This window comes from Mastigoproctus giganteus, chromosome 10, assembly GCF_048544385.1.
Source record: "Mastigoproctus giganteus isolate SK-2022 chromosome 10, ASM4854438v1, whole genome shotgun sequence".
Classification (NCBI taxonomy): Eukaryota; Metazoa; Arthropoda; class Arachnida; order Uropygi; family Thelyphonidae; genus Mastigoproctus; species Mastigoproctus giganteus.
In genome coordinates, this window is record NC_143584.1 from 153,294,414 (window position 1) to 153,307,902 (window position 13,489).

A 13,489-nucleotide genomic window follows, 5' to 3' on the forward strand; every position below is an offset into this window, starting at 1 on the left:
AACGCTGACCTCATATATAAAAATTGGAAAAAGGCGAGGACAAAAAAAAAGAAAACAGTTGGATCTGCGTCGAACATTAAGCAGTTTAACTGAACTAGAGGATAAAGAGGAAATGACAGTTAAAACTTTTTGGAAAAACTACACCATTAAAAATGCAATTGAAAACATTGATAGTTCTTGGAAAGAAGTCACTAAGAAATGCTTAGATGGAATTTGGCGCAAAATATGGCCAGAAGTTGTACTAGAAGAAGAAAATAACATCCAAGAAATTAGAAATGAAGTTATCCAGATGGCTCAATCAATAGGTTTCGAAAATGTCGATGAAGAGGATGTTAGAAATTTATTGAATGCAGAAGATGATGGTTTTTCAGTGGAAGATTTAGAAAACCTTATTAGCAACGAAGACAAAGATAATGAAGACAAAGTTAAAGAAGTTCCTGCCGAAAAAGTTTTAACAACCAAAGATTTAAAAAGGTGCTTAAATGACATTGAAAACGTTTTAAATTTTTTTAGTGAAAATGATTCTGATTTAGGAAGAAGTGTTATTGTTAAGCGATCAGTGTTAAATGCAATAACTCCGTATAGGCAATTGTTAAATGAAAGAGAAAAAGAGCATAAACAATCAACTTTAGACTCGTATTTTAAAATGTGATTTCACTTTGTATGTAAGTTGACTGTTTATTTAATAAAACTTTTCTTTGTTCGAAAAAAAAGATTTTTATGTTCTTTACGTAGGAACGTATCCCTATTCTGGCCATAGTATTTTTACCTCTGAAAACGAAGTTTCGCTTAACGAAGAAATTTCGTGGAACGCATCCTATTCGTTATTCGAGGTATGCCTGTATAAAAATCAATAAATGAAGCAAATAATGAAAATAAGGAAAAAAAATAAAATTAGCACACATTTTTTCCCAACATTTGCTGTGTTGCTGTAGCAAAATACTAGTGTCTGTATTATAAGAGTTTCTAAAAGAAACCTAAATGTGTTCATCTGCCCCAAAGCATTAAAAATCTTCCACACCATGATTTTTTCCTTTATTTATAAAGTTAAACAAGGAGCTACGAGGAACACGTTTCCAGTCTTCGGAAGAAGTAAAGATATTGGAGGTGATTCTCAAACACATGTCAAAAAATGGCTTCCGTGATACTTTTGAAGAATGCCAGAAAAATTGGAGTAAGTGCATTTGAACAAATGGAAACTACTTTGAAAGGGATCATGTAAATATGGATGATTAATAAAGGTATGTTATGGGGGGGGACTTATGATCATTCTTTATGGAACAGCCCTCATAACAGCATAATCGTCTCCCTCCTGCCCTGTTTGTCCTTTTGACACCTTCTGAATTGGTCTCGTGTGTTTATACTATGTGGGGACCAAGTGGCTTTGTTCAAAAAAAAAAAGTCTCCAGTGTCCATATATAGGGTGCTGTGGTCTAGTATCTATGTGAGGGTATGTGAATGAAGGCAAAAGGAGGGTGAATGTAAGTGTTCAATAGTCTCAGTAAGTGCAACATGAATATATATAGAGTAGAACCTGGAGATAAGAAGTTTTCCAAGGGACTGGAGGTTTAGAACTTCTTATGAGGGAAAACTTCTTAGAAGGGAAAATGACCTGAGGTTAAGAAATATTAACTACACAAATAAAAATGAAGAGATACAAATACATAAGTTAAAGATGATTTTAAGTATTATTTCAGAATTTATAAACATTTTACTCTGCCTAGGGAAAACATTTTTAAACTGAAGATTTCTAATTGCTTAACAGAATGTTAAGCAATATAGTTGGAAGGATGAACTTCTTTGGAGTTCATCCTTGCAACATTAAAATAAAACTGTCAAGGAGGGATGAATAATTAGGGCCAATACAGTAGATTGACAAAAATACGGTTATTCTTTAAAGAATTACCAAAAATACCAATGATAATCTATAGAAATAAATAAAGTATTATAAATTCAGCTTTCAACATACCTTAAAAAGGTCACAATTACAATAAGTAGCAAACAGTAACAATCCACTAAGTAATTCAGAACTGTTCAAAACCATCAGAACTCAACGGCAAACACTTCACATGGTCAACAATATCCAATTATGGATATGGATATCCGAATAAGCAATGCTTTGCCAGTAGAGAAGACTAATGTTACTTATTCTTGGCAGATACCACCACCCCACTCCTGGGTGCTTATTCGAGGTAGTGTAGTGTCAGGGCAACTCGTTGTGAAGGCATTCAAAATATGAGATGTAACAAAAACAATGCCATTTTCACCTATTTCGGTGATTTACTATAAACTAAAATGATGCTATGCCCTAACTTGTTCGATTATCAAAATGTTTATATTGTTTAACTTTTTTTAATATAAAAATAAAGAATTTCTATATTTAAAAAAACCATATTAAGTGAGAAAACATCATTATAATAATACACTGTATATTCTTTATCACACTTCTTATGCGGGAAAGCTTTTAGGGGGGAAACTTCTTATGCGGGAAAATAATACATTAAAATATATAGAGCTGATAACGTGGAATTAAGAAACCAAACCTAGTATGGGGGAAAACTTCTTATGCAGAAATTTCTTATCTAGATTCTACTGTATATATAAAATTTCAAACATCTTGCATGCATGTAGTAAGGCAGGTGTGTAATTGAAACAAGTGAATTAATTGTGCCTTCATCATAAACAGGATCTCCCCCCCCCCTCAAGACTTGGCTGCTGTGGGAGCAACTTAACTCGGGTGCCTCTCCCCACTGCCCTCTGCTGACACCATGCCAAATTTTTTTCTCAGATGTCATGATGTGGGATGCTGACACTGGCTTTAGCTGGTCTAGACAGTGTGGAACATCAAACTACTGACAAAAAATGCCTAAAAGGTAACCAAAACCCCACATTGGTTCCCCCCCGGCCATATACCTTTTATTCTCCCATTCTTTCACTTAAGGCTCTGCCATCTCTCCCAACCTTCCCCCTCACTTTTTGCCTTGTGAACCCTATCACCTTAAACACTAATCACCAGTAGAGGGTGGGTTGCCTCTGCAGAGGTGCCCCTCTATCCCCTATTCTTCTATTTACTGGTGGAAGCCTTTCTATCATCCACCTCTTTACCTCTCCTTTTTTCACCAAGACTCAAACTGGCAACCTATACTTGTTTCCAATAAAGGGAGGGGGGAATTTTTTTCTCCCTCCCTGGTAACCCTAAACAAAGCCAGGGTTTGCCCAGCCCCAGAGACTTACATGATCCTACTGCCTGGCCCACCTCCAAGTGGTAAAGGATGGGCAATGATGGGACCTTGGTCTCCCATGGGTCCAATGGCAAAGAGACCAGATGAACAACAGGCCAACACACCCACTACACTATGCAGACTACACTATAATCTACAATTTTCTGGCCTATATGAAATCTACACTGCATTACAAAAGATTATCACAGGGGGAACCCCCAGGGCTGAAAGACCCTGTAACACTATATACTATGTCCTTCCTGTACACACTGTACACCCCATATTGAGATTCTGAATCCCTTATATCTGAGTGATGCCATGTCTTCAATATCCTTACAGTGTCTGCATTTGACAACTTGACAAGTACTTCAAATTCACTTACTATGCTCCTATCATTAGTGTACATGCAAGTATACATGCACCTGTCTTTACTTTTAGTAAGACACAAAGCCTATGTATTTGCTTGTTCCATGAGGATTCCAGCAAGTCTTAATTCCTGGCACCTTGCTTTCCAGGCTGCTGCATGTTCCAACAGAAGCAGTGCAAGAACCTCTGCTTGTTGCTGCTGCTGTTAATCTGTTAGTCTGTGTATCCCCCCCACAGGCTAATAGTTTTCCAACCCATCTAACACTGCCTCGATAGCACCAGCAAATATTCTTGCACCCATTCTATTTAAGCATATCCTATCCCTGTAAAAACAGTCTTTCCTGTTAATAAGCACACACCACACTGAGATTCTGCCTCAAAAGCCTTGCATGGTCTCTCCAGGGCCAAATTGATTGACAAGGCTGTCATCATGAGCTCCCTCTCATTGTGTCTGAGCAGAATTGCAGACATTTTCTATTTCAATCCTAACTTGCGACTTTTTCTCAACATTGCTCTGTACTTGTAAATTACATTTTCAGATCTCCTACTCTTAATATTCATTAGTACCAACATGTACAACATCACCTTTTGTGCCCTTAAAAGATGACAGCTATTTTACATACATCATCAACTTTAAACCCTGGCATACATGCCCCAGACCTATTCCATGTGTTCTTTTTTGTATGTACAATATATTTCTTGTTTCCCTGACAATCAAGTCACCAACTATAGTTACTTCCTACTTCCTGTTGCACCAAGGTTCTTTGCTGTGAAGGATGTTGTTGTGTTGTCTGATGCCAGAGCATGGGTTCAGGCAGATTTTTTTTAACTTAGTGCAAGAATATTAGCATTAGCATTAATAGAAGCATTAAGTGTGACAATACTAAGTATGACATCACTTAGCTTGATAATGTTTTGTCTTCTAAAGGGAAATTTCAGATTTTTGAAAGAAAATCATGGAACTCTGTCAACACGTGCACCAAATGGCCATACTGTTTTTCAATTTCCTAGCAACCAGCAGGATGAGTAAGGAGTGTACCTTTTTTCATGACTAAAATTTATCTTGAAAGACATGAGGGATAATCTGAATTACAATTTATTGAAAGATAATTAGATCAAGTTATGGTTACTTAGTAATTATTTCCTCTTCACAGCCTTTTCAGTTTTAATACATGAATTGTTTCACAAGTTGTTATAAATATTTAATTCATGTATACTTATTCTATATTGTATACTTTTATAAAAAATCATATTGTACATCTAATTTTTGCATCACTTTTAGTGATAAAAATGTAAGTTTGTCTTTTTAGAGCTCAACAGATTTTATTTAAATACCTGTCATTGGCACCTCACGCTTTATATACATATGATGATGGTTCATGAAAACAGTTAAATAATTCTTTATTCAAACCTCTGATAAGGAACTTCATTATTTTTCAACACAAACTCCTCTTACGATACATATCTTCTATCATGAAATCAATGCCTGGAGATACTGTTAGAGAACAATTTCGTTGGTTGTTTGAGCCACTTGTATATTTCTTTTTGGTCTGCCACTAAAGCTTATTCGAGAAGTTCAAAAAGATGATAGTCACTTGGAACCAAGTCAGATAAGTAAAAATGGTGTGGTTTCACTTCAAAATGTAGATAGTGAATAGCATCAAGAGACACTGTCATTCTGCAAACCAGTGATGTAAAATTTTCAAATATTATAAGAGAATTTTTATTTGTGCAATGCAATTGAGGTTATATTTTCTTGAATGAGGAAACAATAAAACAGATTCTTAAACTGCATTAATTAAATGCTAATAAAATTTTAAAAAATAATAAAACCTAACTGAAGTGATGGTTGAGATTGAATAGCAGAAACTAAAAATTTAATATAAGCTGTGATATTCACATATTGTCAATCTCGTGATGGAATTAAGTTGTTCCCAATATGCTGATTTGTTCAACTTCATTAATGAACAAGCCTATTCACTGTTGTACTGGGATTACATATGACCACTAGAGTGGCCCTTACTTGTAAGGAGAAATATTTTGTTAGTATTCTTGGTCTACTTCCTACACTTTTGCATTTACAGAAAAAAATGAATGCCACAAAAACTTAATGATTTGGATTGACAGTTAGCTGTTCCACAAAGGGGTCCATATTTTAAACCCATTAAACAAATAAACAAACAAAAATTAATAACCCGTAAGCAGTATGTAAAGTTTATTTCATATCATGTATATTTCTATACATGATATAGTATAATTTTTTTACTGTTACACAAAAATGGCATACTTGAATTGAGATTAGTAGACTTATCCTCACTTCAGAAATGACATTGTTAGCCACAAGTCATCCTTAAGTTAATAACCAAGGGCAAGCCCACTGTTAAATAAAAATTCAAGGCATTACTGTTACAGCTGTTTTGAAACTTAGTGGAGTCTTATCAGATGTAGGTGTCCTCAATTAGTGAATTTATGATGAACAGTGAATAAATGCATTAAATCATCATCAAAAGTAGCCAAGCAGTGTGCAGAAGTAAAACTTCCTATTAATTTAATCCCTATTATTGGGCCGTGAACCAATGCAATAAACTGGTAAAGATGCAGGGTATTATTTCAACTCAGGCATCAAAATGACTGCAAAAAAGGATGCTGCTCTGCGGTATGTTTATCTGTCTTTACTATCTGGGTCAACTATTGTTCTTCCAGCAAGCATGAAAGTATGGGCTAATGCTCACCTCAGAAATGGCAATGTTAGTCACGAGTTGATCTAAAGTTACTAATATCATTTTTAATTTGATAGCATCACCTAAGTGATGCTATCAAATTAAAAATGAAAATTTTAGGAAAGAGGTGGATCTGTTGGAATAGGTGCAGAGAACAATAAAGAGACTGGTGAGGGGAGCAAAAGGGTGCTCTTATCAGGCAAGACTTTTAAAAGTTTTGCAAATTGCAGCATCTGGAGACTAGACACCTGCAAGAACTGATTGAGGTATTTAAGGCCTTGAATGTATTAAGTAAGCTCAATGCTGATGGAATCCTTCCTCTTGCTCACACATGAGGGAGCATAAATTCAAACTGAAGAAGCATGGTTGCAAGTCGGATGTGCAGAAAATTTGCCTTCAGCCCGAGAGTGGTTGATTGTTGGAACCAACTCCAATCTAGTGTTGTAGATGGTAGGTAGTCTGAATAGATTCAGGGAAGAACTAGATAAACCGTTGAAGGGGATGGACAGGTGAAATGGGAAGTGTATATTTATTTATTTTATTATTTTTTTTGATGATGTATATGCTTGCTTCCTTGCTTCATTTGCCACTACTACTACTACTAATAATAATAATAAAATCAGGAAGTACACAAGCCTAAGACAGGAGATTAAAGAGAGGTGGCATATGCAACACAACAAGTAACAACCATCCAAATCATCATGTCAGCTACCAGTATGGTGCCAAAGATCCTACATAACAGCCTAGCAGCAATAGGTCTCCCAGCGAAGACCTACAAGAACTCCAGAAAGTTGCAATTGTGGTTTTTTTTTTTTTTTTAGGGGCATTAGCAACTAAGGCCATATTGCTCCGGGATATGCGGTGGTCCTTCCCTGACCTTTCCGCATCCTCCGTATTTAGTGGTGACGGGCTCGAACCCCGGTCTAATCAAGAAGCGTGTGCTACGCACTGCTGCTCCTTCCCACCTGGCTACGGAGGCGCGCAATTGTGAACACCTGTAGGATAGTCAGAGAGCTCCTCGACCAACAGTAACACCAGACTTAACAATAACCACACTGTGTACTTGGTAGCAATACCCATCACAAGGTGGAACCCCCAATCAAGGAGAAATAATATAAGAGTAACAATAATAATAATAATCAAACTTCCTAGAAGCAACAATGGCGAAATGGAGTACCACCATCGAGAACATCACAACCAGACTGATTCCCATCCCATCAGGACAGGGATCTTTCAGGGAGATGCCCTGAGCTCAGCACTCAACCCACTATCCACCATGCTCAACACCAGCAAGTATAGATATAAACTCAAAGAAGGAAGGAAAAATGTGTACATCCTCATGCACCTGTTGCACTTGGATGACATAAAGCTCTATGTGGCAACTGAAAAGCAACTCCATCATCAACTACTCCAGATCACAGAAGAACTCAGCAATGATATCAGGATAGAATTTGGTCTAGACCAGCAGTTCTCAACCTTTTTTGACTTGCAAATCCCTTTCAACATAATAGTTTTATCGCAAACTCCTTTCAACATAATATTTATAATGCAAACCACCGAACTTTCTCTGCCACATGACTGACTGGTGCATTACATATCAGCATGTTCACACCCAATCTTCCCCACTAACATCCTGTCGTGCATGCTCGCTATATAAGGGCGCCTGACCCAAAAAACAACTAAATATAAATTTTAAACCGAACCACATAAATTAATATTAAACTATTTTGTAGTTTATAAAAATATACCTATATAAAATATACTATATAACCTAGTGGTTCCCAACTGGTGGTCTAGACAAATGCAAGACCCAAGATTGCATCGAGGGAAATTAGTCAGCCAAAACTACCAGCTGCAGACTGATAAAGACATGACAGAGGGAAAGACTTACAAATATCTGGGGACGATGCAGGCTCAACAATTACATGACAAGGGATCAAGGCCTGCCTGACCGAAAAATACCATCAGAGACTCAGAAGCTTGCTGAAAAAAAAAAAAAACTGAATGGATGGAACACATTTAAAGCCATAAACACCTATGCAGTCTCAGTGCTAACATTCTCTTTCAAGATCATAGATTGGACTAACACCAAGCTGGAGGATATCATGTGAAAGACAAGAACAAAGATAACCAAGAGCTGCCAACACCCCCTGAAGTCAGCCAGCCATGAAGAGACTGACAATAGCTCACAAAGAGGGAGGAAGGGGCCCTGATAGACCTCATCAAGCAACAGAAAACAGCGATAGCTAACCTGAAGGATTACTTTCAGAAAAATGCAGCAACAGCACTCTACCAGGCCATAAGGAAGATACACAAGCAGCATACCTCACTCAACCTAAGTGAGGTGTCCCCTTCTGTCCAGACGGCACAAATGAAGCTATAAAGATGGCAGATACTATAATGACCTCCATCAAGATCACTTAGATAAAATTTCTTCCAATGCATGGCTCACGAGGGGATACTCTTTCCTGAGAATGAAGGATTCATGCTCGCCATCCAAGACCAGGCTAATCAACACCAGAAACTACAGAAAATACATTGCCAAGGAGCCCAGAGTGTCAAAATGACATATGTTGTCAATGCAACCTGGCCTCAGAAACAATCCAACACATCGCCGTGGGATGCAGGAACTGAGTACACTCGTAGACACGACCAGGTAGCCAGAATAATACATCAGAAGCTACGAGGAAATACCAGTTGATCAAAGAAAGTGTACCATATTACAAGTATGAACCCCAGGCAGTACTAGAGACCCTAAAGCACAAGCTGTACTGGGACCATGCCATAATAATGGACAAGACAATCTCGCACAACAGATCGGACATACCCTTGTCGACAAGAAAGAAAAGGCTACCTATCTGATCGATATAGTAGTACCCAACACTGGCAACCTCCAGAAAAATCACGAGGGAAAAAAAATCAGGAAGTATACAAACCTAAGACAGGAGATCAAAGAGATGTGGCATACGCAACAAGTAACAACCATCCTGATCATCGTGTCAACCACCAGTATGGTGCCAAAGACCCTACATAACAGCCTAACAGCAATAGGTCTCTCAGAGAACACCTACCAGAAAGTCGCAATCTTGAACATCTGTAGGATAGTCAGAGGGTTCCTCAACCAACGGTAACACCAGGCATAACAACCACCCTGTGCACTTGGTAGCAATACCCATCATGGAGTGGAATCCCCCAATCAGGGAGGAGAAATAATATAAGAGCAACATAATATAATAATAATTAGAGTAATTTATAATGCATAGAAGCATTAATTACTTCATTCAGTCTGTTATGCCAGTAACATAATACTGCACACCCATGATATTCCTTACCTTCATATCCATCTTTATCAATGTCTCCCAGGTAAGCCAAAGATAGTCCAAATCTGCCTTTAGTGTATTCGCCATCTAAATGGGTCTTATTTAAGAACTGATGCTAAAAAAGCAATAAAAGCATACACTTATAAATTAAAAGGTTTTGAATAAGAGAAGGGAAAAAAAACAAAAAAAAAACAGTATGTGACTGCCTGATGAGTAATAAAGAAAAAGAAACCATATGAGCAAGGACTGAAATTAGGTTAATTGTCGTGAAAATTTATACAAATGAAATTTAATCTCAATTACCCTCTTTTCTCCAATGAATTAAAAGACAGTATAGTAATTTGAACAATACATACTTGTGAATAAAACATACTTAAATAAAAACAGTTAAACTATATTATAATACATATTTACTTTAACTATGAGTCAGGTGCATGGGAATGCACCTGACTCATAGATCTGACTTATGAGAGCTTCTTTGGACTCAGGGGAGGTACCCGTGGACTGGAGATGTGCAAATGTGACCCCAATTCACAAAGGAGGATCAAAGGCTGACACAAGTAATTATAGACCTGTGAGTTTAACTTCTGTTACAGGGAAATTAATGGATGCACTGGTTAAAGAAGCACTGCAGGATCATCTAGACAAGATTTCAGTTATAGTTCAGACACAGCATGGGTTTGTTAAGGGGAAGGCTTGTCTGACCAATTTGATTGGATACTATGATGTGGTCACAAAGGAACTGGATGAAAAGAATAACTTTTATATCATATATTTGGATCTTAGAAAGGCTTTTGATACTATTGCACATGGAAGACTGTTGAACAAATTGGAGCAGTTTGACACTGGAGACAAATTTCTTCTGTGGATAAAGGGATGGTTGAGTGGGAAAATACAGAGAGTGGTAATCAATGGACACTGCTCTTTGTGGACTAATGTTATTAGTTGAGTCCGTCAGGGTTCAGTGTTGGGTCCATTGTTGTTTTCTGTATTTATAAATGATATTGATGATGTATATCAAGCTTAATGTCCAAGTTTGCAGATGATATGAAGGTTGGCAGGGTTGTTAAGGACACTAATGACAGTATGTTGCTGCAACAGGATCTAGAAAAGTTGAGCAGATGGGCTGAGAGGTGGCAAATGAAGTTTAACACTGACAAATCTAAATGTACTACCTATGGGAAGCAGTAACCCCAGAGTGACGTATCAACTCTGTGGTACTACACTGACAGTGGTAGAGAACAAAAAAGGGACCAAGGGTAATTGTGCAGGCAGATATGAAGTTTTCTGAGCAGTGCAGACAGTCTGCAAGAGGTAGCTCATAGTGTCTTGTCAATGATATACAGGAATTTTTCTAGCAGGGATAAGGAGGTGATTATCCCCTTGTATAAGGCAATGGTCAGGCCACACCTTGAGTACTGTATACAGGTCTGGAGGCCTCATTTTAAAAAGAATGTAGAGCTGTTGGAACGAGTACAGAAAAGGGCAACAAGATTAGTGAACGGAACAAAGGGTTGCTCTTACGGAGAAAAGCTTAAGTTTTGCAAATTACAGTGTCTGGAGACTAGGCACCTGTGAGGTGATCTGATTGAGGTGTATAAAGCCTTGAATGGTTTGAGCATGTTCAATGATGATGTGATTCTTCCTCTTGCTCAGAATAATCATCTGAGGGGGCATAAATTCAAATTGAGGAAAGACAGATGTAGGATGGATATGGAGAAGTTTGCCTTTAGCCAGCAGGTAATTGGTAGTCCATCCTTTGTTGTGGAAGTTAATAGCCTAAATAAATTTAAGGCTGAGCCAGCAGACAGGTATTTGGAATGAATGGAGGGGAGAAATGCGAGCAGGTTTTTTTTTTTTTTTTGGCTGATGCTGCATAAGCTTGCTTTTTTGCATTATATGCCTCTACTAATGCTAATGTTTTCCAGGTAAGCCAAAGAAAGTCCAAATCTGCCTTTAGTGTATTCACCATCTAAATGGGTCTTAATTAAGAACTGATGCTAAAAAAGCAATAAAAGCATACACTTATAAATTAAAAGGTTTTGAATAAGAAATTAAAAAAAAAAAAAAACAGCAAAGAAAAAGAAACCATATAAGCAAGGACTGAAATTAGGTTAGTTGTCATGCAAATTTTTATAAATGAAATTTAATCTCAAATACCCTCTTTTTTCCAATGAATTAAAACACAGTATAGTAATTTAAATAATACATACTTGTGAATAAAACATACTTAAATAAAAATAGTTAAACTATATTATAATACATATTTATTTTAACTATGAGTCAGGTGCATAGGGATCAATGAGCCCCCGGATAATATTTTAGCAATTCGTGCTCTTCATCTATTCAGTCCCCACAGCTAAAAACTCTTAATAGCTGTTTTTGAAATTGTTTTCTTTGATTTCACTCAAAATTACAGAAATGTCTATTAACTGTTGCACAATTAGGAAAAATTCAGGAATTGTAAACCTGATTCCATGCACACATTGAGTGGCATATGCACATACAATTATTGATAGCAAGATGGCTTTACTGATGTGCACTTCCACCAATTGGTAATGCTGTCTGGCTTCGTGCCACTGAAGCATTATCTGGAATCGAACTGTTGATGCGTGTGCTTCATGTTTCATGTAGTAGGTGTTCCTGTTATTGACAGACTGGCATCCAACTGCATGCATTCATTGAAGTACACAGGTTTTTCAATATGCATTTTCACTTGCCGACAAGGTCCAAAGGAAGTTTTAATTTCAAAAATTAATTAAAAATGGATATTTTTAATACAAAAGATAGCTTTTCACAATTATTCAGAAAAGACTAGAAATAAAGGTGCATCAAAAAGTGAACAATTTTGAATTACTTTTTGCTGATTTTTCAAATGTAGGCAGGTGGGATCAAAGTAGACTCGGATTCTGAACAATATTTCTCCGACTGCTGATGCATTAAGATATACTTTTTTCCTACTTTGAATTGCTCATCAAATTATTACTCTAAAAGTAAATATTCAATTTTTAAATATATAAGATGATCATTTATAATTTTATTAGAATTATTAAAATCATCTTTTTAACTTAATTCAATGTAATAAAATAACATAATGCAATAATAATTAGGAATATTCAATGTTCTAAATCATTATTACCTGAAAAATAACACACAATAACATATTAAAAGAAAGGAGTATTGCTATTTACCTGTGAATTCTGATACACAACATAGACTCTTCCCTCTTCATAGCTCCCTTCTTTTGAAGTGAAATTAGTAAAGAGTGGTGCACCAATAATTATGTCATCAAATCTATAAAACAACATTTTTTATTATGTTAATGATTGATAGACACTACACTAAAATATCACATGGTAGACTAAGTAATTTATTACCAAAAATAATATTGATAATAAATTTTAAAGGCAATCCCAAACACAAACTAATTATGGTTAAGTTTTGAGAACTTGCTGTTTCCCACCTTCATGCTTATGGGGATAGAACATTGTTTGAGGAGTGGTTCTGCAAGTTTTCAATTTGATTATGATATTCGATTATTTACTATACAATGTATTCTAATTATGCTATGGTCCTTTACATGTACAATTCATTACAATTCTTTACATTACAACTCATTAATTAATAAAGATATTTTATAAATCCCTGGAGTTACTCTCAAAATTAGTTGGAAGAACTTACCTGTTAGCATGATCCACACAGAGTCTCTTGGTCCGGCTGGGGAAGACTAGGGGTGGAAGAAGTGGGTTGATTGTTTATATAGCCCCAGGGGCTCACATCTGGTGAGTATGGGCTTGGCACACCCAGGGTCCTGAGCTGGATATCATCATTCTTCTCTTTGTCTCTCTCTCTCTCCCCCATG

At 36.6% G+C, this 13,489-nt stretch overlaps 1 protein-coding gene across 1 annotated transcript in view; it reads right to left on the reverse strand.

Moving 5' to 3' along the window:
• LOC150079392 (integrin alpha-PS2-like) overlaps nucleotides 1–13,489 on the reverse strand; it is a 514,720-nt gene that overhangs the window by 161,994 nt on the left and 339,237 nt on the right. The window contains exons 10-11 of the mRNA XM_090382299.1: nucleotides 12,819–12,921; nucleotides 9,640–9,742 (exon numbers count right to left, since the gene is read on the reverse strand). Of these exons, the coding sequence (XP_090238425.1) occupies nucleotides 9,640–9,742; nucleotides 12,819–12,921 (206 nt within the window). The remainder of the gene's footprint in view (nucleotides 1–9,639; nucleotides 9,743–12,818; nucleotides 12,922–13,489) is intronic.